Source organism: Perca fluviatilis, chromosome 8 (assembly GCF_010015445.1).
Source record: "Perca fluviatilis chromosome 8, GENO_Pfluv_1.0, whole genome shotgun sequence".
In the NCBI taxonomy this organism is placed as follows: Eukaryota; Metazoa; Chordata; class Actinopteri; order Perciformes; family Percidae; genus Perca; species Perca fluviatilis.
Window position 1 is genome coordinate 38,744,888 of NC_053119.1, and position 24,022 is coordinate 38,768,909.

Below are 24,022 nucleotides of genomic sequence, written 5' to 3' on the forward strand. Positions count from 1 at the left end.
TGGTGCGGAGCAGTGAGACAGGCAGGCCGGCGGCAGCAGCTAACCGTGGACACACAGAAGGAATGTTTTTATCGGCGGAGCCGCGGCCGCTACGCGCTTTGTGGATTCAACTTCACACCTACACGCACAGAACTGTGAGTAAGAGCCGTGGTTGTTGCTGTTTCTCATGTGCACAGTCAACTAACGTCATATTGTTGTCAGAGAAATCAGCTGTTTGATCAGAGAAATCAGCTGTTGTGTGTGTGTGTGTGTGTGTGTGTGTGTGTGTGTGTGTGTGTGTGTGTGTGTGTGTGTGTGTGTGTGTGTGTGTGTGTGTGTGTGTGTGTGTGTGTGTGTGTGTGTGTGTGTGTGTGAATGTGTGCAAGCTGCTGCAGATCAGCGATTAATAACACTGTACTTAGTTACTGAGATCAGCAGAGATCTTTACTTTCCACCATGTGCAGAAATCATCTGTCGACCCCTGAGCCACGCGCTGCTATCGTTACTGCCTTTCCAATCAGATCGTTTACCGTTTGGACCAGATGATATATGTATACATAATTCATGTCTAGACATATTCATGGTCTAAGTGAAGCAGTTGTCTCAGGTTAGCCGGGAGTCATAGCAGACAGCCTTTGTTTGTGTCTGTAGCTTCCTTTATAACGCGCACACACACACACACACACACACACACACACACACACACACACACACACACACACACACACACACACACACACACACACACAGTAGTCTAGATGATGTTGACTGAGATGTTCCTTTCAACCCCAACATGGGATTTAGGGAAGAATATTCTATGCTTTGGTTATGTAATAGTAGATGTGCTCTGTCTGTATGCAGCTCAGTGTTACCTGTTTGCATCGTTTTGAAGAATTGACTTATCATTATTGCACATGTTGAATAGATTACCTGCTGTGTGTGTGTGTGTGTGTGTGTGTGTGTGTGTGTGTGTGTGTGTGTGTGTGTGTGTGTGTGTGTGTGTGTTGTAAGTTGTCTCAGATTTTAAAGTAAGTCCATAGTAGTCTGATACTGTAATAATGAGTAATTCTAGGCCTTTACACATGCGGCTGGCACTAAGCTGGCTGTAACCCTAACCCTGAACACTCCACCGTGAAGCCCGACTCTTCCGGTGATTTAATACAAAGTGCAAAATAAAGGAACAAAGTGCAGGAAGAGGGCTGCATGTCCTTGCAACATCCCAGTGTACCTGTTTACTTAAAACCAAATACTTTCAACATTACTGTCCCCGCCGGTTTACTTAGTCAGCCTCATTGCTGCTTCTAGCAGCTAGGGGTTAGCCAGGAAAAACAAGCAAGCAATGTTGCCATTTCCATTGGCGTCTTTGTGTAAATCACCCTTCCTTTTCTTCTTCTTCTTCTTCATCTTCACTCTCGGTTGTTTGTTTTCTTTCGGTTTGGCGCCAGCTGCATGATGAACGTCACCACTGGCCCTCCACATAACCGGCTGGACTTTGTCCCAGGGAGCTGAACATTTTGAGTAGTTGAGCGGCCCATGGCCCACGTGACAATGGGCAAGGCAGATAGTCGTGGTAGTAGGGCTGTGATCGATTGAAGAAATTCTTAGTCAACTAACACTCATTCAATTGTATCGACTAATTGATTAGTTGATTTAATCAACAGATCTGTAAATCTGAGTTTCTCTGCAAAGAGTCATGCAAAAGCACCACTTTAATTCTTGTGTTTACCAGAGATGTGCTCGTACGTTTCTTGGAAATAAGTCATTCAGCATGAAAAAAAGCATAAAACATGACTAATCGACTAAATAAATCTTAGTTGACTAAGACCAAAACGACCGATTAGTCGACTAATCGACTAAAGAGGGAGCAGCCCTACGTGGTAGTGTTGTTGTTTTTTTTTCAATTATAATTTAGAATATTCATTGACAGTCCTACTGTGTATGCCTGACTGAATCTCTGCTGCCTGATGTGAGGGAAGCATGTGATAACGTTGTTGAATATCGCAACAATGATTTAAAAAAAAAAAAAAAAAAAAGATTTATTGTGCAGCCCTAGTTTAAGCTATAAAACATAGGTCTAGTCTTTTTAGACATTTCAATGCGTAAACGTTACATCTACCTTAAGGACCTGAGGTACAGCCTTCTCCTCTTCAGTCACCCTCGGGATCATTTTGACGGGTCTCGTGACATCCCTGCTTGCATGAGTTACATGCATCAATTTTTTTGACAGTATTATTGCACTGTACAGCACCTAATGACCATCAAAGTTCAGTTTTTGGTTCACATGTCTTGACAGGCTTCTTGGTTGTGGCTAATGAGTTATGCAGTTGGTACAGAATGGACTTTAGAATGTGCCTCCTGATTACTGGCCTAAGAATTATGGTCGCGATTCTCTTATGATTCTCGGGGGGAGGGGAAGCATTTATTTTCTTCTGTAACCAAAATGAATTATTATTGATATTTGCTTTGTTGAATGTCTGTAGAAGTGTCTGACACAATCACCAGAACCTGTAACTCATGTCCCAACCCACTGAAACCCTTCTGCTAAATTGAAAGCAGATTTCCTGCTTTTCTAATCCACACTTTGTTCAAAAAAGACAACACACAATTCTCTACACTGGAAGCCATCTTCTTCAATAACCTCTCTTGTGTTGGCATGCAACACACTGCCATTCAAAAAGCTAAACTACCCACTCTGACTCCCCACATGGGCAAACACGTGTTGCACAGTTGTTCCATTAGCAATCAGAGCTTCAGCAACCGAGGGGCCACATACAGCTGAGCTCTTCTGTTTGAGCCAACGAGAGAGAGAGAGAGAGAGAGGGAGAGGGAGAAAGAGAGAGAGAGAGAGAGAGAGACCACCTGGTGATGGGATCGTCCAGGTGCAGGTGTGTCCACCTGGCAGCAGAATGTGTCCTCACTGACCACTTGTGATCGGATCTCACTCTCGCTCTACATGCAAATAATACATCATTTCTGTTTGTGTTTCCGTTTTAGAAATGTCAGTTGTTCCTCTCACATAAATCATACGTTAGAAACGTGCAATGACTTGGAAAAAGCGCTGGCCACAGTCTGTCTGTGTGCTGACTGGTGGGGAAGAGTAATTCAGAGGGCAGGTTCAATGTACACTAAACACAGAAGTATAAACCAGTGAGGAGAGCAAAGACATTGTAAAGTGAATAAATGGAGAACCCCAAACTTCTTAAGACACGGTGACTACATCTGTTGGTAATTCTGGCGGTAAAGTGAAGGCTGTTACAACTTGGAGACTGGAGTGCACACACAGTGTCTCACACACACAGTGTCTCACACACACAGTGTCTCACACACACAGCACACCTTTTGTGTTGAATGAAATCACACATTATTTTGCGGTTATGTATTCGCACAGAGCAACATCCTGATTGCGATTAGATTAATCGTGCAGCCCTACTTTTTAAAGGCAACTTGAGTATGGTAATCACCTCTTGTCTCCCTTCCTCTCTCTCACACACACACACACACACACACACACACACACACACACACACACACACACACACACACACACACACACACACACACACACACACACACACACACACACACACACACACACACAGAGTGGCCATGGGCAACAGGTCCAGTGGTGCAGCTATGCTAGCCTACTAACAGCCTCAGTCTATTCAGCAGCTCTGTTGATATTCCATTGGCGAGCTGTGCTACTGCACGACAGCAGCCAAAAGCAAGCTGACTGCCAGTTCACTTGTGTGTCTCACGGAACAGATACGCTTCCATTTTATCAAAAGTATGAACTGACTCCCACCATTTTTTTGCAAGGATTGATCGAGGCTCCCACTACAGGCAGATTCCCTCTACTAGCTAAGGTAATAAAAAGTCGGCTGAGACTGAGTCGGTGGTTCCATCCCTGGGTTTTTCCAGGTATATATCTGGCAACCCGGCCTGGCTGTCAAACTGGGCAGTTGATACCAACACACAGGCCAAAACACAAACAGAAATTCCGTCACGGAACGGAAATTTCAAAAGGACAAAATACTGGCATGAGCATTGTTGTCAGAAAACATAGTATTTCAATTTAGCATGTTTCCTTAATATCTGATGATGCATTGGGGTCATTTTGTGATTTATTACAGTAAATGTATTACATATTGGACCTTTTAACAAAAATTGGGGTGGTGCCTGTTTAAATAAAATCTAAACATGTAGCCTTTTCAAGCTACTACACTTGCCTGTCACAGTGGCAGACAGTGAAAAAAGGTCATTTCAGACTCTGCTTCCAGGTCAAATCAAAACAGGTGACGCAATAATCCCTGTTGCCAGTTCCTCCTGCATGCTCCAATCGTCTTTTACGCTCACTTACTCTCTCCTACCTGGCGCACAAATCTGATTCTGCTCTTATGAATCTGTGCTTATGCGCTCTCAACGGTTAACTTGAAGAGTGAGCAATGCTTCACTTCAGTTTGTCCTCTCAAATCTTTGGTGTAAACACGCCCATAAAAGCACAGACATTCACACTGAGTGTGGTCTGGTTCACACTTCTATGACATAACTACACAGTGTGGCTGTGTGTGTGTGTGGGGGTGTGGGGAGGGGTGCGCTGAAATGTGCTCATGCTTCTCATCTTTTGTTCATTTAAAACAATCCAGCCACATTGAGGTTCTTGTCAAGCCTGCATTGTGATCTGTGGAACACGCGCACTAAACACCCCGTGACTCATCTGTTGTGGCTCTGGTCTAGAAACTGCATGTCAGCAAATGAAGATGGGGCACACACACACACACACACACACACACACACACACACACACACACACACACACACACACACACACACACACACACACACACAACAACACACACACACACACACACACACACACACACACACACACACACACACACACACACACACACTCATATAAAAGCAGCGTTGAAGCTGCTGAAACAGCATTTCTTCTAATCGGTGGTGTGTTGTTAAAGACTCGTATCCATCTGCCTGTGAAGATATTGAACAACATGTCAGTGTGTCTCCTGGAGTTTCTTTACCATGGATGTGAGATAATGATGGTTCACTTTAGCTGCTATGGTCTCTTATAACTGTTGATATTTGTCCTTTTTTAGTTGTTTTTTTTGTAAAGATTATCTATTATCAGATTATCTAATTGTGTTTCAAAAGGCCTTTACACATTGGGGGCGTGACGATTAAATGACACAAATACAGAATGCCCTCCTGTGAATATTTGTACTGGCTGATAAGCAGTTAAGCAGTGTCTAGGGCTTTTATTGTGAAATGTAAGAACTGAGGGAGTGAATCTGGTATGCGTTGCCTTTGTCAAGATTGAAAGTTTGCCTTCTTGGTTCGGACTGCAGAGCCGCTGTGTTGTTGTTTTAAGAAGAAAAAGACATGCCTTTATTTATCCCGCCAGAGGAAATTTACATTTTCACTCTCTTGGTACAGTTACACACATTACACACTCTGGTCTTTGGTCTGTAAGGGGACTTGAACACTCTGGTTCCCAACCCAACTCCCTGCTGACTAAGTAGGGATGTAACTAACGGTATGAAAATGTAACCTCACGGTTATGGTGACCAAAATTATCACGGTTTTCGGTATTCTCGCAGCATTTTTTAAAGTGTGTTCAATATGTTCAGAAAGCACTGATAGGCCTACACAAGCTGAAATAGTATAACAGTGTTTATTATATTACAAAAATGTCCTGAGCGCTGTCATCTCCTCCTACGGCCGTGATTCCAACTTAAACGATAGCACGCCGTAGGCTACGCAGGGCGCCTGTGCGGTACCTTCAGGAGACTCTGATGGAGCTGGGAAGGATTAAACACACCGTGGTAATCCAACCGTGATAATAATGATATTTTAAATGAAAACGGTAATTGGTATCGTCAACATTTTCATCGTGGTTTACCGTTACACCGGTATTCGTTACACCCCTAGGACTAAGCTGCTGCCACCCCAAATCCTCACTTGACTTCTTTTTTTGGGAGACTAGAAAAATACATTCCATTAATCAAACCTGCGGGAAATAAAGGCGTGCTTAAGTGTCTCTGTAATGGCTTGAGAAAGAAATGGTTGCAATGTTCTTAAGATGATAAAAAGCCCTCTTAGTAATGTTTTTAATGTGCGGCTCCAAACTGAGGTCTGAGTCAAAGTTTTCCACCTTATCACAGGGGTTCAGTGCCAGTGCTCGCATATTATATACTTTGAAGCAGTGGTGGACTCTGCCAAGATTTAGCATTTGGCCTTTAGGATGTGATTGTTTTAAAAGATAAGTCTAATTCCCTCGAAGCACAAGCAGACCCAAGCGCCTTTCTGGCTACAGGTTTATTTAAAGCTCCTCTCCAAATCCACCGTGAAAACTAAACACAGTATAATAAGAAAATAAAGACCATGTTAATGTGATCGAAACATAAACTGTTGCATGCACAGCATGTAGAATAACGTTCACCAAAGTAAAATATAGACGATAAACACGGAACTAGTCTTAGAGTTTCCTTGTGATCGCTGACCTCACATTAAAGTCCCTCATAACCGTTCAGAAACTTTCAGATGTAATTGCAACAATAACAATAAGTTATGTTCACATTTTTTAAGACTATCACTAGGGCTGGGCAATATATCAATATTATATCATAATATGGCATAAGTGTTGTCTTTTCCTGGTTTTAAAGGCTGCGTTACAGTAAAGTGATGTCATTTTTTGAACTTGCCAGATTGTTGTAACTGTTCTATTATTTGCCTTTATACACTTAGTCATTGTATTCACATTATTGGTGATTAATTATCAAAACTCTCATTGTGTAAATATATTGTGAAAGCACCAATAGTCACCCTACAATTTCGCCACAATATCGACATCGATGTATGATCAAAAATATCGGGATATTTGATTTTTTCCGTTTTTTTCTAACTATCACCCTTGCATGCTCAACACTGAGAGAGTCATTCCTGTCCATACAGGCGTTCCACAGAGAGAGTTTGCTTACTAACATTCATCCATCCATCATCATCTCTTATCCGCAGGGTTGGGTACCGGTTCCATAGTGGAATCGGACCGGATTAGAACGCAGATTTTGGTTCCTCATTTCGGTTCCATTTAATGTGTCGACTGAAATATTTTCCGTCCGTCGCTCCGAAACGGACGTAAAAACATCCCCCTTTCTCTGTAAGTTAGTAGTTAGCTAGCTCCCGTAAATGTAGGCTACTTTTAAAATGCCATATTTTCCCTCTGGGCTCACCAAAACGGACGTAAAAGCATATTTTTCAGTTTTTTCAAGAATCGTTTTAAGAATCTGAATCGTTTTTAAAAGTACCGGTTCGGAATCCTAAAAATCCAGACGATACCCAGCCCTACTCATCCCGGGTCGGGGAGGCCACAGCTCCAGCAGGTACCCCAAACTTCCCTTTCCCGAGCCACATTAGCCAGCTCTGACTTGGGGGATCCCATAGGCGTTCCCAGGCCACGGTGGAGCTATAATCCCTCCACCTAGTCCATGGTGTTCCCGAGGCCTCCTCCCAGCTGGACGGGACCTGGAACACCTCCCTAGAGACCGTTAGGGTTAGCTAACCAGGGGACATCCTTACCAGATGCTGAACCACCTCAAGTGGCTCCTTTTGATGCAAAAGAGCAGAGGCTCTCCAAGATCCTCACAGATGACTGACCTTCTCACCCTATCTCTTGCTGAGATAGTAAAACCATCTGAATTTTGTACTAAAAAGAAAGACTTTGTAAGATATCCGGCTGATGTGTCTATCTGAGACTGTTGAAGCCTTACGTTAGCTTCAGCTAAACTTTAGAAGTCATATTGTAGACCATATTGTTGGCCAGTAGAGACTGGAGAGGAACTGTGACTGTGACCGCTTAGTCTTTCAATACATGTGGGAAATGTTTTAAACAGACATCGTTTAGCCTAGCTACTTACTTGTCCAAATGTACTATCATCTTTTTCAGTAAATTAATTATTCAACAGCAAATCATGCTGCCTCAGTGCATATTTTTGTCACTGTTTATTAACAGTCAATTGTCAAGTAGAATTCAATGGTGTACCAGTTTGCTGTCTACAGTTGCCATTCAGTTACCATTACATTTAGGTTTGGAGACATGTGTTAAACCGTTGATAACAACAGATAACAGCTGAGTCATAGTTCCAGCCATCTCTGATTTATGACTAAAGATGACTGTGTTTTCTCAACATGGCCAGCGGCTCCCCTGGTCTCCTAGGATGAGAAGAATCCTGGAGATTAATTCTGAAATGAGAAGCAATGAAAAGATGAAAAGAAGCCCATAATACTAGATACAAATATGCTAGAAAAAAGACAAAAGATAAAAGAAATAGTGAAGAAGAAACCAGAGGAAGAGATGAGAGAGAATCCAAACCAGATTTCGAGGTGGTAGAGGACAGAAAGAGCCTGACATCGACAGATCAAATAGGAAAGTCTGGAACCTTTTAGTTCATTTTTTACTTCCACTGGGTGTTATCGTTGGCCGTGGACCAAAATGCCTCTGGACTAGAGCTGTAAGCGGGCCTTAAAAGTTAGGCCCGACATGCCCGAGCCTGACAGAATTCGGCCCGAACCAGTTTACAGCCCGACATTATTCAAATGTGCGCGCACACACAGCTCTTTTGCCTTTTGTCAAGAGTGAGTCATTCATACATGTTTTAACATCATTTATTCATGACTAACGTAGGCTATAGGCCACTTGGAAGTTGGAACAAAGAAATAAAATAAGTCCTCCAGAGGCCAGCCTCCGTTTCACCTCCTCAGCATCCATTTTCGCGCTAATCGAAACGCATCACCTGACGACAAGAGAAGGTGGTATCATGGCGTGCCTTTTGACCACAGCTGAAACGTATACGTGCGTGCATACTGCTGATCCAACAATGTCTCTTCTTCTCCTTTTCCTGTTCTTGTTGTCATCGAGCAGTAGGAGAGATCGTTCCAAGTGACTCCCTGGAGGTGCCAAACGAAGCCGCCATGTCGGTGACCGTTCATGAGAACCGCAAATCCCGCACCAGCACGGGCTCCATGAACATCTCGCTGTTCCACAAGCCTTCCCATCCCGACAGCGTCCTGACCCACCTGAACACGTTGAGGAAACAGTGCATGTTCACCGATGTCACGCTGTGGGCCGGGGACCGCTCTTTCCCATGCCACAGGTAAAGACACGCTGGCAGCCTCTGTGCATTTCACCGCTGACCTAGAGCAGACTCAGCAGGAGCCTTTCTAGAGACACTCGGTACATTCGTTTGCTGCTTTTTGTTGTCTTTCTAACCTCTAGACGCCATCGGGAGGGTTTCTTTAAAAAAATGTATTCAGTTACAATTATTAATCACCGGTTAACCCTCGTGTTGTCGTCCCGTCGACCTGCAAGTTTTTGTTTTTCTGGGTAAAAATTTGAAACTAAAATTGGTCGACACCTTTTCTCACTTTTCTCGATGTTTTTGTCACTTTTTTCCCCAAGTCTTTTCTCACTTTTTCCGAAGTTTTTGTCAGGGTTTTTTTTTTTTGCGCTTTTTTTGACATTATTTATTATGATTTTTCATTTTTTCAAATCTTTTTTTTTTTTTGACATTTTGTCAATTTTTTTTAATGTTCTTGTAAAAATGCTATCAAATTGAATAAAACACCCACATTCAGTGTAAGTAGTGAACTGATCATTTCTTTTACGGAACCATCCACGTTATTTAAAATTTTTTGACAATGTGGTTGAAAGAAACCCAAATTTTCTGATATAGAAACCTTTTGAAAACTGGTCTTATTAAACAATGTAGCCAGTAACCTAATCCAAGTATCCCAATATTAAAGTAATGTAACTACCTCAATACAAAATTTGCACATAAAGACGAGAGAGAAAATAAATATCAATGGCTTTTATTTAAACTTAACACACACTTAGCCCAGTGTATTTTTTAAAGAAAAATATGATTTTTATGAAGCTGATTCAATAAGCACATTGGTGTCACTGGAGACCAGAGGGTGTATTTGATTACCTTCAGAAGTTTAGGAACAACTCTACATCGTTCTTCATTTTAAAATGCTCATAATCCTAATTGTTACTTAATATATCCATAATCTGATTACGCCTTTCTTTTTTTACTTTAATGGAATACAATAATTTGTTTGTATCCTGATGACGTACCGCCGCTCCATGTATTCCATCCCTCATGCCTTTGGACCTGTGACCTGTGACCTGTGACCTGTGACCTGTGTTTGTGTCTTGCAGGGCTGTCTTGGCGGCGTGCAGTCGTTATTTTGAGGCCATGTTCAGCGGCGGCCTTCGAGAAAGTCTGGACAGTGACGTCAACTTCAGAGACAGCATACACCCCGAGGTACTTCTCATCTTACTGAGGACCATCCTTCTGTATTTCTTTCCCCTCTTGAACGTGAAAGCCTCCGTGTGCTTCAGACAAACGGCTGTAATCTGTCATGGCGTCAGAAAGCTCTTCACATCAACGCTTTGGCCCAGAAACTCTGCCCTGTTCATGTGGGTACCTGTGTCGACATTCCCTTCGCCACCGTTGGATTTCTTTATGCCATATTATTAGATATTATTATAGGAACGAGAGAGAGAGAGATGTGGAATGACATGAACCAGGTTTGTTGTCGTTTATGGTCGCTGCCCCCACCCCAAGGCCACCAGGGCGCCACTCCATGCTGGGTTTTTGAGGACGCTATCGATATTTGAAAGTGTGATATTTGAATATTTGAAATAGTGCTGGGCGATATGGAGAAAATCAAATATCACGATATTGTTGACCAAATACCTCGTTATCGATACCGCAACGATATTGTACTGTTATTAAATATTTACACAATGAGATTTTTGATAAATAATCATCAGTAATGTGGATATAATGTCTAAGTGGGTTAAGGCAAATAATAGAACAGTTACAATAGTCTGGTAAGTTCAGAAAATGACATCACTTTACTGTAATACAGCCTTTAAAACCAGGAAAAGACAACACTTATGCCATATTACGATATCCAAAATCTAAGACGATATCTAGTCTCATATCACGATAGCGACTTTTAAATTTTTTTTTTTCCCAGAGCACCTTTCTCCACAGTAGATGATCTGCGGACCATTTATTCTCTTCTCTCTTAGAACGAAACTGCAAATCAAGTTTAATTTTGTCTTCTTCCCTCGCTTTGCTGTATCGTTGCTTTCTCTCTCTCTCTCTCTCTCACTCTCTCTCTCTCTCTCTCTCTCTCACTCTGAATCAGAGCTCTAGTTAGCGTCTCTACAGATTGTTAGTGCATCACCATGTTTTTGTTGTGACTGCAACTCATGTCTTTTCTTGGTTGGAAAAGCTGTGAGCCACTAAGGTATGTCATGTGGTCCGATGACTTCTCATATGAGCTAAGGTGTTTTGTTGAGGCATTCAAGAGCCTTCTGATTGGTCGTTGTGTCATCCAGTTGCATACTATAATCTCAGTGGTTAACTCTAATTCTCTGCTCTTCCAGGTCTTGGAGCTTCTGCTGGACTTTGCCTATTCTTCTCGAGTCATCATAAATGAGGAGAACGCTGAGTCATTGCTGGAGGCGGGCGACATGTTGCAGTTTCATGACATTCGGGACGCAGCAGCAGAGTTCTTAGAAAAGAACCTGCACTCCTCCAACTGCCTGGGGATGATGCTGTTATCAGACGCTCACCAGTGTAAAAGGCTGTACGAGCTGTCGTGGAGGATGTGTCTGCTACACTATGACACGGTGAAGACTTAGGGCCCTATTTTAACCATCTAAGTGGACCCCGACCGATAAAGGATTTTTAAGGCCGATATCGATACAAATATTTGGTGATTTAAAAATCCGATATTCCGATACAATCTGCCGATATATATATATATATATATATAAAAATATATATCCAGAAACGCGTAACAAAACATAAACAGATTTCCCTAACATTAGTTATTTGTAGTTATTTATGAGTCCTCAATAAAATAATGATAATGCAGTTTAAAAATAAACTTGTTTGTTTTATTGTCACAACAAAAGAACATCAAAATATATTACAAAATAAAAACATAAGATATGAAACATAAAGTCCTTTTGAACAAAAACACAATAACAAAAAGAGGCGGTGTAGAGCGCCCTCTGGTGGACAGACTATGTAACGTCAATACTCAGAACATGGTTGAAGGGTGTTTCATCCGTTTTTATTTTATTTTTTAAATATTCATTTATCAGAATCATTTATTGGCCATTTTAAATGCAGATACCGAAAGTTTGGAAAATGCCTGATATCGGCCGATAATATCTGTGTGTTCCTATTCCCTTTAAAAGCCAGCAAGGTTTGGACCTTGGCGCATTGATATTCTGATGGCGGATTTGCACTGTAATATTTATTTTTTATTTTTAATCCTCTGCATGTTTATATGCTGCTGGGCTTCCCTGTGTGTGTGTGTGTGTGTGTAACAAGCATAGTGTGCGCGCTGTGCACGAGCCTAGGCACATTATACTAATGCGCTGTTAAAATAATAATGAAATTCTGCGTTATTGACTTTAGACCAGGTTTTTGTTTGTCAATGGCGCGATCACTTCCTGCTGCCTCAAGATAGCAATACTCCCAGAATGCACCTGAACACACCTCCCTGTAAGACCAGCACTCCCATGGGTGCACAGATGGGCGCAGGTGCATTTGCTATTTAACACTTATGTTGGGCTTTGCACTGCGCCAGGTGCTAGATAGGGCCCCTAGTGTTGTCAATGTCAGCCATACATTTCTGTAGGCCCTGAATGGCCCACTGTGATAGGCTGACTCACTTCCTCAAGGTTTCATTGGAACAGCTAGATGATGACATTTTAAAGAAACGGCGTGTGTTTCTGTATATCATATCATATAAGGTATATATTTGTTTTTCACCTTTTTATTTATTCAGGAGTACACTGAGAGCAATGCTCTCTTTTCCAGGAGCGCCCTGATCACATTTAAGCCTGGAAGCTGCCCAGTAGCACCATAGTCTGCAGCATATGAAAGCATGAGAAGACTTTGCTTTCTATTTGGAATCTAAGTCTTCCAAGACGATTAAATTAAAGTGCCTCAATCTTCAGCTCCCTGTCATCCCTCAAGTAGAGATGGCAGCTGAAATATAGATATCCTGTAGATATTTCATGAGTAGAGCAATGTGAAGCCGATATTTTAATTTACAGGTTTAATGTACAATGCATGTAATCAATGTGTGTGTGTGTGTGTGTGTGTGTGTGTGTGTGTGTGTGTGTGTGTGTGTGTGTGTGTGTGTGTGTGTGTGTGTGTGTGTGTGTGTGTGTGTGTGTGTGTGTGTGTGTGTGTGTGTGTGTGTGTCCTTTAGGTAAGAGAGTCTGAGGATTTCTATAGTCTGTCTAAAGATAAACTGCTGGAGCTGATTCTCAGCGATGAGCTGGAAATAGAAGATGAACAGGTGAGTGATCCTCTCTTTCCCTTTCCTGTTCATTTCATTTCCTCCTTTCTCATTCCTTCTTCTCTCTTCTTTAAAAACTGGCTGAGGCTTCATGACTCCATCCTACGAGGGGATTCACCCATTATTCTTGAAAACCATAATAGCAGAGTAGCTAAATGTTTTCTGTCTTTTTGAACGGTGGATTGCTCTCCTGACTCGTGGCAGGTTGTGTTCACCTCCGTGATGCGGTGGGTCCGATACGACTTGGAGGCTCGGCGGCAGCACTTGGCCGAGCTGCTGCGGGGCATCCGGCTGGCTCTGCTGCCGTCCGACTGTCTGCTGGAGGCCGTGGCCTGCGAGGAGCTGCTCATGGCCGACAAGAGGAGCAGGTAGGCCGCTCCGCTTTCTCTTCCATTCCACTTTCTCCTGTCCAAGATTAGAAAATCTAAAGTTGCATATTTAAAATCCCGGAAAATATATTGTATTGTATAAGCTTAACATTTAGCTTGTAAGTGTTAAAATGAGGACAAATATAACTAATCCACATGAAGATCTGTGGTTGTAGTTTAAGCTGCGCTCCAGGTGTATCACAGAAGGAACATGCTACTGCTTTATACAGTATGTCTAAAGGAATATACTACTGGGAATATGCAAACTATGCATTGTATGTGTATTTACATGTATTTATTGTTATTTATGTAAATAGTATGGACAGAGGACGTAGGGGGGGCTGATGGGGCTGCAGCACGTCTTAAAAGCAGGTATTATAGAAAACTATCAAAAAGTTTAAAGTTAGTCCTAAAACTGCAGTGTTGTCCACATTAGTAACCCTCTTGTTGTCCTCGGGTCAAATTTGACCCATTTTCAAAAAGTCTATATATAAAAAAATTGGGTTTCTTTCAACAAATTGTCCCAAAAAAATAACGTGGATGGTTCCATACAACGTTCTTTACTGTAACATAAATGATCAGTTCAATACTTTCAATTAATTTGGGTATTTTATTAGATTTTATAGCATTTGGAAAAAAAATAATAATAGAAGGTTGAAAAAAGTGACAAAAATGCTTCAAAAACAAGAAAAACTTCAAAAAAAACAGAGACTTCAGAAAAAGTGACAAACTTGGAAAAAAAGTGACAACAAAAAAGCCACAAACGTGTCTACCAAAAGACCAAAACGTTGGAAAGAAAAAGATTTTTCATTTTGACCCAGAATGACAAAAAGCAGGTTACAGATTATGTATATTATGGATACCTTTTTTACATAATCATGGTTTCTTAGCTCGGTCCTAAGGGGTATGACTGTTGACGGTAATGGTTGATTTTGTTTAGATGTGCCAAGTTGTAATTATAGAAGTGATTATTGGTTGGACCGTCGAGCTAAAGCTATGCTAGCGGCAGCTGTCAGTTGTTGCCATAGCAACTCCAAACATCCTGGGCTGAAGCTGTCTCACGCCAGAGAAATAGAACTTGCTCGTGTTCTAGAAGATTTAGGACTACAATTTGCCAACAGACCAGTCAGAGTGAAGCAGTGCCTACTGTTGTTCATAAGTGACAGCACCAAGGAGAGGGACATCGTTTTGTTAATTTTGCAAATGGCCAAAACATTTTTTTATTTCTTTTGGTATTAAAAAATAACACTATTACTATTATTACTACACTATTATTAGTTGAGGAGCCTCTGATCATAATGATGAAGTTACTGTTTAATGCAGGACATTTTTTTCATGTTGTGGTCAATTTAGAGATTGGATGCTCTATATGTAATAAGTATTTACAAAGTATTTACAAAATTAAATGTGCAAAGCTTTTCCTTTTGATGACTCAAATGTATGCTGTACAAAAATGTGTTTATGGTTAAATCACTTACAAGAACACAACATTGTTGACAAGAGCACAGATTCTACATATATCTACTGTAGCCTCTTAATCTTGTTCTCAAAGTGCACCAGATTGATTCGTTAAACTTTAAAATGTACAACATTTTTCTTCTTTCACCACTAGAGGATAGGGCTCTGTCGTATCCTTCTCCCCTTTTCGACCCCTGACCAGTTTGCATGCCTGCTTTAAAGGAGGATTATGAGAATTAAGACCTGTTAGCAGCCGTGGCTGTTCACAGACCACCATTAGGCCACTCTTTTAGTAAAGGCAGTTCATGTTTTAACTCTCCTCTGCAGGTCAATAGTTGAAGAGGCAATGCAGTGTAAGAAGAAGATCCTTCAGAATGACGGAGTAGTGACTAGTCCCTGTGCCCGGCCGCGTAAGGCAGGGCACACGCTGCTTATACTGGGGGGCCAGACCTTCATGTGTGACAAGATATACCAGGTAAAAGACAAAAACACAGGCCTTTCTCCTTGGATGAGCTGTTTTCATGTGTGACAAGATTCTGCATGTGTTGAAGTAAAAGGTGTCCTGTTGGCCTAAAGTACATATTCATTCACTTTCAGTGTTTTGCATTTAAGCCTGGCGACCATCCACACCAAAATGTTATAGAAGTATCCACATTGCACCAGTTACTACACCAGGCCTACATCTCTTCAGTGTAATTGCTTTAGATTGGTAGTCTTTTAAGTGTCTTTTTGTTGAATGTAACTCATATTCCATTTACTAATCTTATAATCACTATTGTTGAACCATTTTAGGTTGACCATAAAGCCAAGGAGATCATACCGAAGGCCGAGCTGCCCAGCCCCAGGAAGGAGTTCAGTGCATGTGCCATTGGATGTAAGGTTTACGTCACAGGAGGAAGAGGATCAGAGAACGGAGTCTCTAAAGACGTCTGGATCTACGACACTGTCCATGAAGAGTGGTATAAAGGAGCCCCGATGCTAATAGCCAGGTGAGTTCCAGATATTACGTTAAAGTCAACAGAAAAATGTACAAAAGCATCTCCAAGTACTCTATCGCCAGTGAGCATTGGTCAGGCTGCTGCTGGGTGAATCTGAAAATGACTTCATGGGGTTGACCCTAAAACGTCTTACCCTAACACCTGGCAACTGTGCAGAATGCATGCCAAGTGTGAAGTAGATTTGATGAATGGTTCTGCAAGGACACACAAACACACACACACACACACACATCATTTCTAAATATCTGTCCGAAACCGGCCTGGCCTGTCGGGTCCCATCGGGCTCGGGTATCCATCCTCTAGTGTGTGAGTGTGTGAGAGATGAATATTACGCAGTAAGGTTCTTGACCTGCTGCGGTCTGAGTGGTACCTCAGCCATATCAGGGTTGACCGTACTATGATATAAAGATGTTTGTAATGAAAGATCAATAACCGTAAGCCCTTACGTTGCCCATAATGCACACACATAATGGGGGTATTGTCCTCTCCAGGTTTGGCCATGGTTCAGCTGAGTTGGAGAACAGTCTCTACGTTGTTGGAGGTCACACCGCCATAGCGGGAGTTTTTCCTGCCTCTCCATCGGTCTCCCTAAAACAGGTACTGACTTCTTTATGTGAAAAGTTTCAGAATTAAATTTTTGTATTTGTATTTATGAATATGAAAACCTACTGTAAGCTGTATATGTCTTGTTTGAAATCCAATATTTCCCTAGGTGGAGCGGTATGACCCTCTCAGTAATAAATGGACTATGATGGCTCCTCTGAGAGACGGAGTCAGTAATGCAGCCGTGGTCAGTGCCAAACTCAAACTCTTTGTTTTCGGAGGGACCACCATCCATAGAGACAAGGCCTCCAAGGTTGGCGGATTTGTACGTTTACCTTCCTTACCAGACCGCTCACCACATCCCACTATTCAAACCAGCTAAATACCCAAATACTATGACTTGAACATCATTTAACAGTAGATAATTAAGAACCATTTGTTGTTTACTCCACTTGCGATAGCACAGCCTAACAGCTGTCCAACCTTCTATTTCTTCTATGTCTAGGTCCAGTGCTATGACCCTGTGGGTAACCGCTGGGATATTGCGGCTGAATGCCCCCAGCCTTGGCGATACACAGCGGCTGCTGTCTTAGGGAGCCAGATCTTCATCATGGGCGGCGACACTGAATTCACCGCTGCCTCCGCTTATCGCTTTGACTGTGAAACCAATCAGTGGTCGCGGGTAGGCGACATGACGTCCAAACGGATGAGCTGCCACGCCGTGGCCTCGGGAAATAAGCTGTACGTGGTTGGAGGTTATTTTGGGACGCAGCGTTGTAAAACATTGGACTGTTACGACCCTACGTCAGACAGTTGGAACTCCATCACCACGGTGCCTTATTCACTGATCCCCACCGCCTTCGTCAGCACATGGAAACACCTTCCTGCGTAACTGGGAGACCCCGGGAGCCAGCCCTTCCAGGTACATCCTCAGGACTGACGCTAGCACGTCACGTATGGCCAGCTCTCTGAAGGCTGACCCAACCCAGTGCCATGTTTTGCCTTATATTATTTGTGTGATTTTGTTTTTATGCAGTCATTGTTTATTCGCCTTTAAAGAGACAATGTACAGACTGTACATTAGTTATAGCAATTCACACACACACACACACACACACACACACACACACACACACACACACACACACACACACACACACACACACACACAAAACCATTACTTGAGTGCAGATGTCTGCAGAATGGACTACTGCTAAACACTGCTCATGTTAAACACAGGTTGTGTTTAATTCTACACGAGGTCTGTTCCTGAACTTATGTTCTCCTGCTCTTCTCTGAGTGTAGAAAGATCCTGTGCATCATATTAATATCCTCCATCCATCATCAGATTCTCATTTACATTTTGTAGACCTTCCTAGTTGCTTTCTGAGCAGCGGGCAGGGCTTCAGGTTGTATAGTGAAGCGGAGGCGGAGGCTTGAAGCTGTGCCAGTCTTTAACGCAGTCCTCATTTAAAGAACCTGAATCAGGTGTGGCCGGGTTGGCTCAGTGGGTACAGCGGGCGCACATGTACTGAGAGGTTTATGCCTCGACGCAGAGGTCCAGGGTTCGAATCTGACCTGTGACTATTTCCCGCATGTCTTCCCCCCCCTCTCTCTCCCCTTTCTCACCTAGCTGTCCTGTCAAAAATGAAAGGTGGAAAAGCCCCAAAAAATAATCTTAAAGAAAAAAAGAACCTAAATCAGAACCATTGTATGACATCATCCATGAGTGGAAAATCTTCCTGTTCACCTTCCTCTCACTCACTTTCTCCATCATGATTAGCGCTAACATTAAAGGTCCCATGACATGCTGCTTTTTGGATTCTTTTATATAGACCTTAGTGGTCCCCTAATACTGTATCTGAAGTCTCTTTTATATAGACCTTAGTGGTCCCCTAATACTGTATCTGAAGTCTCTTTTATATAGGCCTTAGTGGTCCCCTAATACTGTATCTGAAGTCTCTTTTATATAGACCTTAGTGGTCCCCTAATACTGTATCTGAAGTCTCTTTTATATAGGCCTTAGTGGTCCCCTAATACTGTATCTGAAGTCTCTTTTATATAGACCTTAGTGGTCCCCTAATACTGTATCTGAAGTCTCTTTTATATGGGCCTTAGTGGTCCCCTAATACTGTATCTGAAGTCTCTTTTATATAGACCTAAGTGGTCCCCTAATACTGTATCTGAAGTCTCTTTTATATAGGCCTTAGTGGTCCCCTAATACTGTATCTGAAGTCTCTTTTATATCGACCTTAGTGGTCCCCTAATACTGTATCTGAAGTCTCTTTTATATAGGCCTTAGTGGTCCCCTAATACTGTATCTGAAGTCTCTTTCCCGAAATTCAGCCTTGGTGCAGAAGTACAGCCACTAGAGCCAGTCCTATAATGAGCTTTCCTTAGGATTTACTGTAAAAAAGTGTTTCTACAAGAACAGGCGGCATGTTGATGGAACGCGTCACAAATGTGGCGGGGCTAACGGAGAGCCGATTGGATAGGTCTGCGTCTCTAGAGCAGGTTACCAATGTCAAAACCTTCTCCTATTTCCAAATAAGTCCTCATTTCTCCTGACCTTGTCTTGTTTGAGCTGTGACGTAATGCTCAGTGGTGTCTCATACTGGGACCTGGGAGCACTTCCAGCACTCGGAGCAGCAGTACCAGCCCCATGGGGCCCCACTTAGCCTGGCTAATTGGGAATTGACTGCTTAGTGGGTTTAGGGTTAGGCCTAGCTTTGTTTTTATGGTTGTGATTTCTTTATCATCACAGAGGCATGGGCACAGGGCATGAGGCAAAGACTTAATGACCCCTTTTGCTCATATTATTATTTTTATTATTATTATTGTGATTCATTTATTTTACCACCAGAGATGAGAGTGATCCACACAGATTCCCTCAACAGGGGCCCAGAGGACTGGCTGAATCAGTCTGGTCTCTGTCAACATGTCTCAGCAGATGACTCATTAAGGCCAATCAGATAATGCTGTGAGATGTTAGAGTAAGACTTTAGATCCAAAAGCATTTTGTCTCTCTTCATCAGGCTCCAGCAGGGAGCATGACCAGTTAAACTAAAAGCTGACCGTTATTTATTTACATTAAGGCTAGGGCTGTGCAATTAATTTAATTTAATTGATTATGATTCCATTTCATCTTTTTATTTACTGTATGTTTTTTTTTTTCCAATGTTTTTTAAGTTCAATAATTGCAACATCTTTTCAGACGTTAACAAGTAATTTTGTCAAATTATCGTGATTTCAATATTGACCGAAATAATCGTGGTTATGTTTTTTTCCATAATCGAGCAGCCCTAGTTAAGGCAGAAAGTAGTTGACGTAGTAACATGTTAAAGGTCCACTGTGTAGTGTTTTAAGTATTTTATTAGCTAAAATCAATGTCTTCATTCATAAATATGTCCTCATTGGTGTAAAATGACCTCTGCCAATGATCGCTTATCCCTGAGAGCATATCTCTTAAGTGACGTATTTCTATCTGTTTTACATTCTGACGCAAGTGCAGCAGGACAGAGCCCGTTCCAGCCTTTTGATGAATGTACTGAGAGGGACATGGAGCGCTTTCAACGACCTGTTTCCTAACTAAACACACAACAGGCGTTTTCGTTCAGAGCCAGCGTCACGTGACTGAAACCAGCTGAAACGGAGAAGGAGATCAGTGAGAGGCGCTCGTCGGCGCCCCGGCAAATTTGAAAGGCCTGCGCTGCGGTTAGTTCATAATGGAGGATCATACTTATGCTGAGCCACAGGAGAAGGAATCTTCGTCGCGAGAAAAAGGGAATTATAAAAGGCAACATGACGCATAACAGCTACCGTAGCTGCAACATGCATTTGAAAAAGCGAGGCGCTAGAAAGCGCTATTCGTTTGACTGCAATATACAATTTCACCGCTAGATGGGAGAAATTCCTACACAGTGGACCTTTTAATGTCTGTGCGAATGTATTAAACCTATCAGCATAAACACAAAAGACACTTACTGCTCAGTGTCAGCTCAGTTCTCTGATGTGCTGACTTCAGACCAGCTTTTACAACCGGAGCCCGCTGCACTCAGCGCTGGTACTCGGTCTGGAAATATTAGCTGCTGACGCTGAAAGCTAAAAGCTTAGTGTTATTCTGCTGAAACCTCAGCCCTTCTAAAAGTAGCGTGATGAATGCATTCACATTTATCTGACTAAAAGTAATAACTTTTCTTTCTAAAGATATACTCAAGTAAGAGTATGCTGCAATAGAAGTACTCTGACAAGTACAATTTACTCAAAGAACTTGAGTACATGTAAATGAGTAGTCTGTGACTACAACAGTTTCAGGGTTTAGAACTTCTTCTTCAGGCGGGAGCTGACAGTGTTCACCCAGACTTAAGATCACACACACACACACACACACACACACACACACACACACACACACACACAATCCTTCAGATTCAGTTTTAATGCAGAGCTCTTTTTCTGTTAATGCGTGGCAGCAGATTAGTCTTGTCACAGCAGAGCGGGATATTTTACAAATGAAGAGCAAACTATAATTAGACCGTAGCGATGCTAATTTAGATTTTTTTCTGACCAATAGTCGACTCTCGTTTAATTAGTTTAATCATTAACCGTTAACCGACGAGCAGGCGACAGAGTCCCAGTTCAGCTGTCCGGGAGGCTCCGACATAGTTTCGGGGTTCTGCAGACAGCCAAAGGCTCCAAAAGTTGTCGAGGCCCAGAGACAGAATATTGGATAGAACTGCAGTTTTTTTTCACACCTTATCCCTCATTCAGATAGTAATAAGGTTGAAAATCTACACAAACAGGCAAATTAAGGTGCAGATAATGTGGGTCAAGAAAAGTTCCACAGGAGCGTTGGATTTATGCTTCACTCCAATTGAACTGTCTGTCTGTCTGCCTGCCTGCCTGCCTGTCGATCGCTTCGTTTCTGTACTACAGACAGCATAACTCCTACACACACACACACACCCCCATTTCACCATTTCACAGCACAAACGCCAACTTGCTTATCTGTGGGGCTAGCAGTAATTAGCCCAAGTATTTAAACACCAAAAAGCATTAAGCCACTTACCAGATCCAGGCCATCGACCGGTTTAGGTGGGGCTGTAACGTTAGAGATAATTGGATGTGGCACACCCACATTTTCTCTGATGATAGTGTCTTGAAACGGACAGATCTACTGTGTTTTCGTGAAGGGAAAATAAATTAGCCTTTAGTGTGCACACTGGTGCAAGTTTGAGACATTGTAGGGATTAAGCACACGTCAGGATTATATTACTGAGAGAGAAAATCTTTTAATACTTAGCTGAAGTGTCAGCCTTTGAGGAGGAAGAGGAGAGAGAGGAAGCAGATATGGGTGAACTGTATGAAAAATGAATAAGTCCACTTTCTGCATGACCCTATGTTGTGTTTGCAGAAGAACCAACCGTAGATATAGATTATTAAATGATTAAAAGCACATTTTCCACTCTGGTTTTACCAGTACTGATATGCCTACCTTAAACATTCAGAAGCAGCTGTTAGCTCCATGGTAATGACATGGATGTTTACATGTTTCATCAATTGGGTGATGTTAGTGACTTTTGACAGCATTTGGAACATGTTGAGTTCAAATTCAAATGTAAAAAAAAAAAAAAGGTCTTAGGCTTCACAGAACAGCTTAACACATGAAAGGGGAGAGAGAGAGAGAGAGGGGGAATGACATGCAGCAAAGTCCTTATCTTTCTCTTTTCTCCCTCCTGTCTTTGTCAGGTGTTGACTGAGGAGGACTCAGCCTGGAGGAGCAGCTGAGACTGGATGGACAACGCGCTGCACCTCACAGACTCAGTCAGTCCTGAGCCAACAGCACAGCAGCCGGGTCTTAACACACACCGAGAATCCCTCTCCGTACCGTGCTTCCTGAATGAACAGACACTTTGATCAACCTGACCGATGGACGAGTGGAGCACTCTTACAAACCTATGAGGGTTCATTGTGTGTGTGTGCGTGCGTGTGTGTGTGTGTGTGTGTGTGTGTGTGTGTGTGTGTGTGTGTGCGTGTGCGTGTGTGTTTTGTCTCAGGCCATGTTTCTGTAATGTCTTACTAGTCATGAAATTCACTACTGCACCATCCCAGTGTAAAGATGTACTTTAGTGGCTTCACTCAAAAACACACCAAAAGGCCAAATGAAAGCAGCTCACAGTTTCCTGTGAACCCGACTTCTTATTAGAGCTCGCACTGCACACACTCACTACATTACTATCACTTCTGCACCAATACAGTGTTAATGAAGGGACTGGGGGGGGGGGCATTTAAACTGCAGACTCTTCATCATCTGCATTAAGAATAGTCTGAGGGTTATCTGGCTTCTCAGCGTTTGATTGGAAACATTCTTCTTTAAAATGGGCCGTGTAATATTAGTATTCTCAGCCGAACAGTGGATGTTCTGGGTCATTTCAGCTTTTATTTTTCACACGGAAGGCTCTGCATCAGAAATGTTTACGTGATTAACAGCTGAAAAACAAAGTGATGAAAACGGTATGATCATGTTAAGGCTAAGTATGAATACACATTTGTGTTAATTAGGTTATTTTTATTCCGTTACTAAATAAGTGAGCACACTCGATGCGGAGTCCTCAAACCGGTCGTTGCTCCAGTGTCCAGAGTTCCTCGCTGACTCGACGTATATCACGGACTGTATAGTGACCGAGAGGTGAAGTCTGCTACATAGGGTCTAATCATTCTCACTAAACATTCAGACAACACTATAGAACCGCAAACGGATAAATGGCAGGCTACAAGTGATCACTTCTCAACAACAGTGGCGTTAGCTACGTTAAGGCTTAGGCCTGCGTGGCGTGAGCGTGGCGTTTCTGTTGCGTGTCAGCTGCGTGGCGGCTGCGTGGAGTTTTCTGTCTTTACACACCAGAAACGCGTCTGGTGTGTAAAGCTGCTGCTGCTAGCCTTGTCTGGACACATGTATGTTTTCCATTGATAAAATGAAATAATATGTTAAACATAAATATATACTGATCTGATTACAGCAAAGACAACGTCGGCAGTATTGACGGCAAAATAGGCTACAGAATATTTTGTTCTATATTGACCGGTGCAATATTAGAAAATCTATTTTTTTTTTTTTTTATTACATTTATATATCTGCATTTATATCAAAACCCAGAGACTTTCAAACATCAACATGTCATTTATTAATATGTATTTGTGTCAAAATGACTTATAAACATCTTTTTGTATTCTATTTTGCCTGGAAACGCTTCCAACACG

General features: G+C 42.2%; 1 protein-coding gene across 2 annotated transcripts; it reads left to right on the plus strand.

The window, feature by feature from the left end:
- Positions 1–23,687, plus strand: LOC120564709 (kelch-like protein 25). 2 transcript variants are annotated; one of them, XM_039809898.1, is made up of 12 exons: positions 1–134; positions 8,918–9,149; positions 10,217–10,322; positions 11,459–11,704; positions 13,306–13,395; positions 13,600–13,763; positions 15,549–15,696; positions 16,014–16,210; positions 16,711–16,816; positions 16,932–17,087; positions 17,268–17,684; positions 22,511–23,687. In XM_039809898.1, exons 2-11 carry the CDS (start codon positions 8,968–8,970, stop codon positions 17,652–17,654), a joined length of 1,782 nt encoding a protein of 593 aa, XP_039665832.1. In that variant the 5' UTR covers positions 1–134; positions 8,918–8,967; the 3' UTR covers positions 17,655–17,684; positions 22,511–23,687. The 2 variants fall into 2 exon arrangements, with proteins under 2 accessions (XP_039665832.1, XP_039665833.1); XM_039809899.1 differs by lacking the exon at positions 1–134 and having other exon boundaries at positions 8,924–9,149; positions 16,932–17,075.
- The last annotated feature ends 335 nt before the right edge of the window (positions 23,688–24,022 follow it).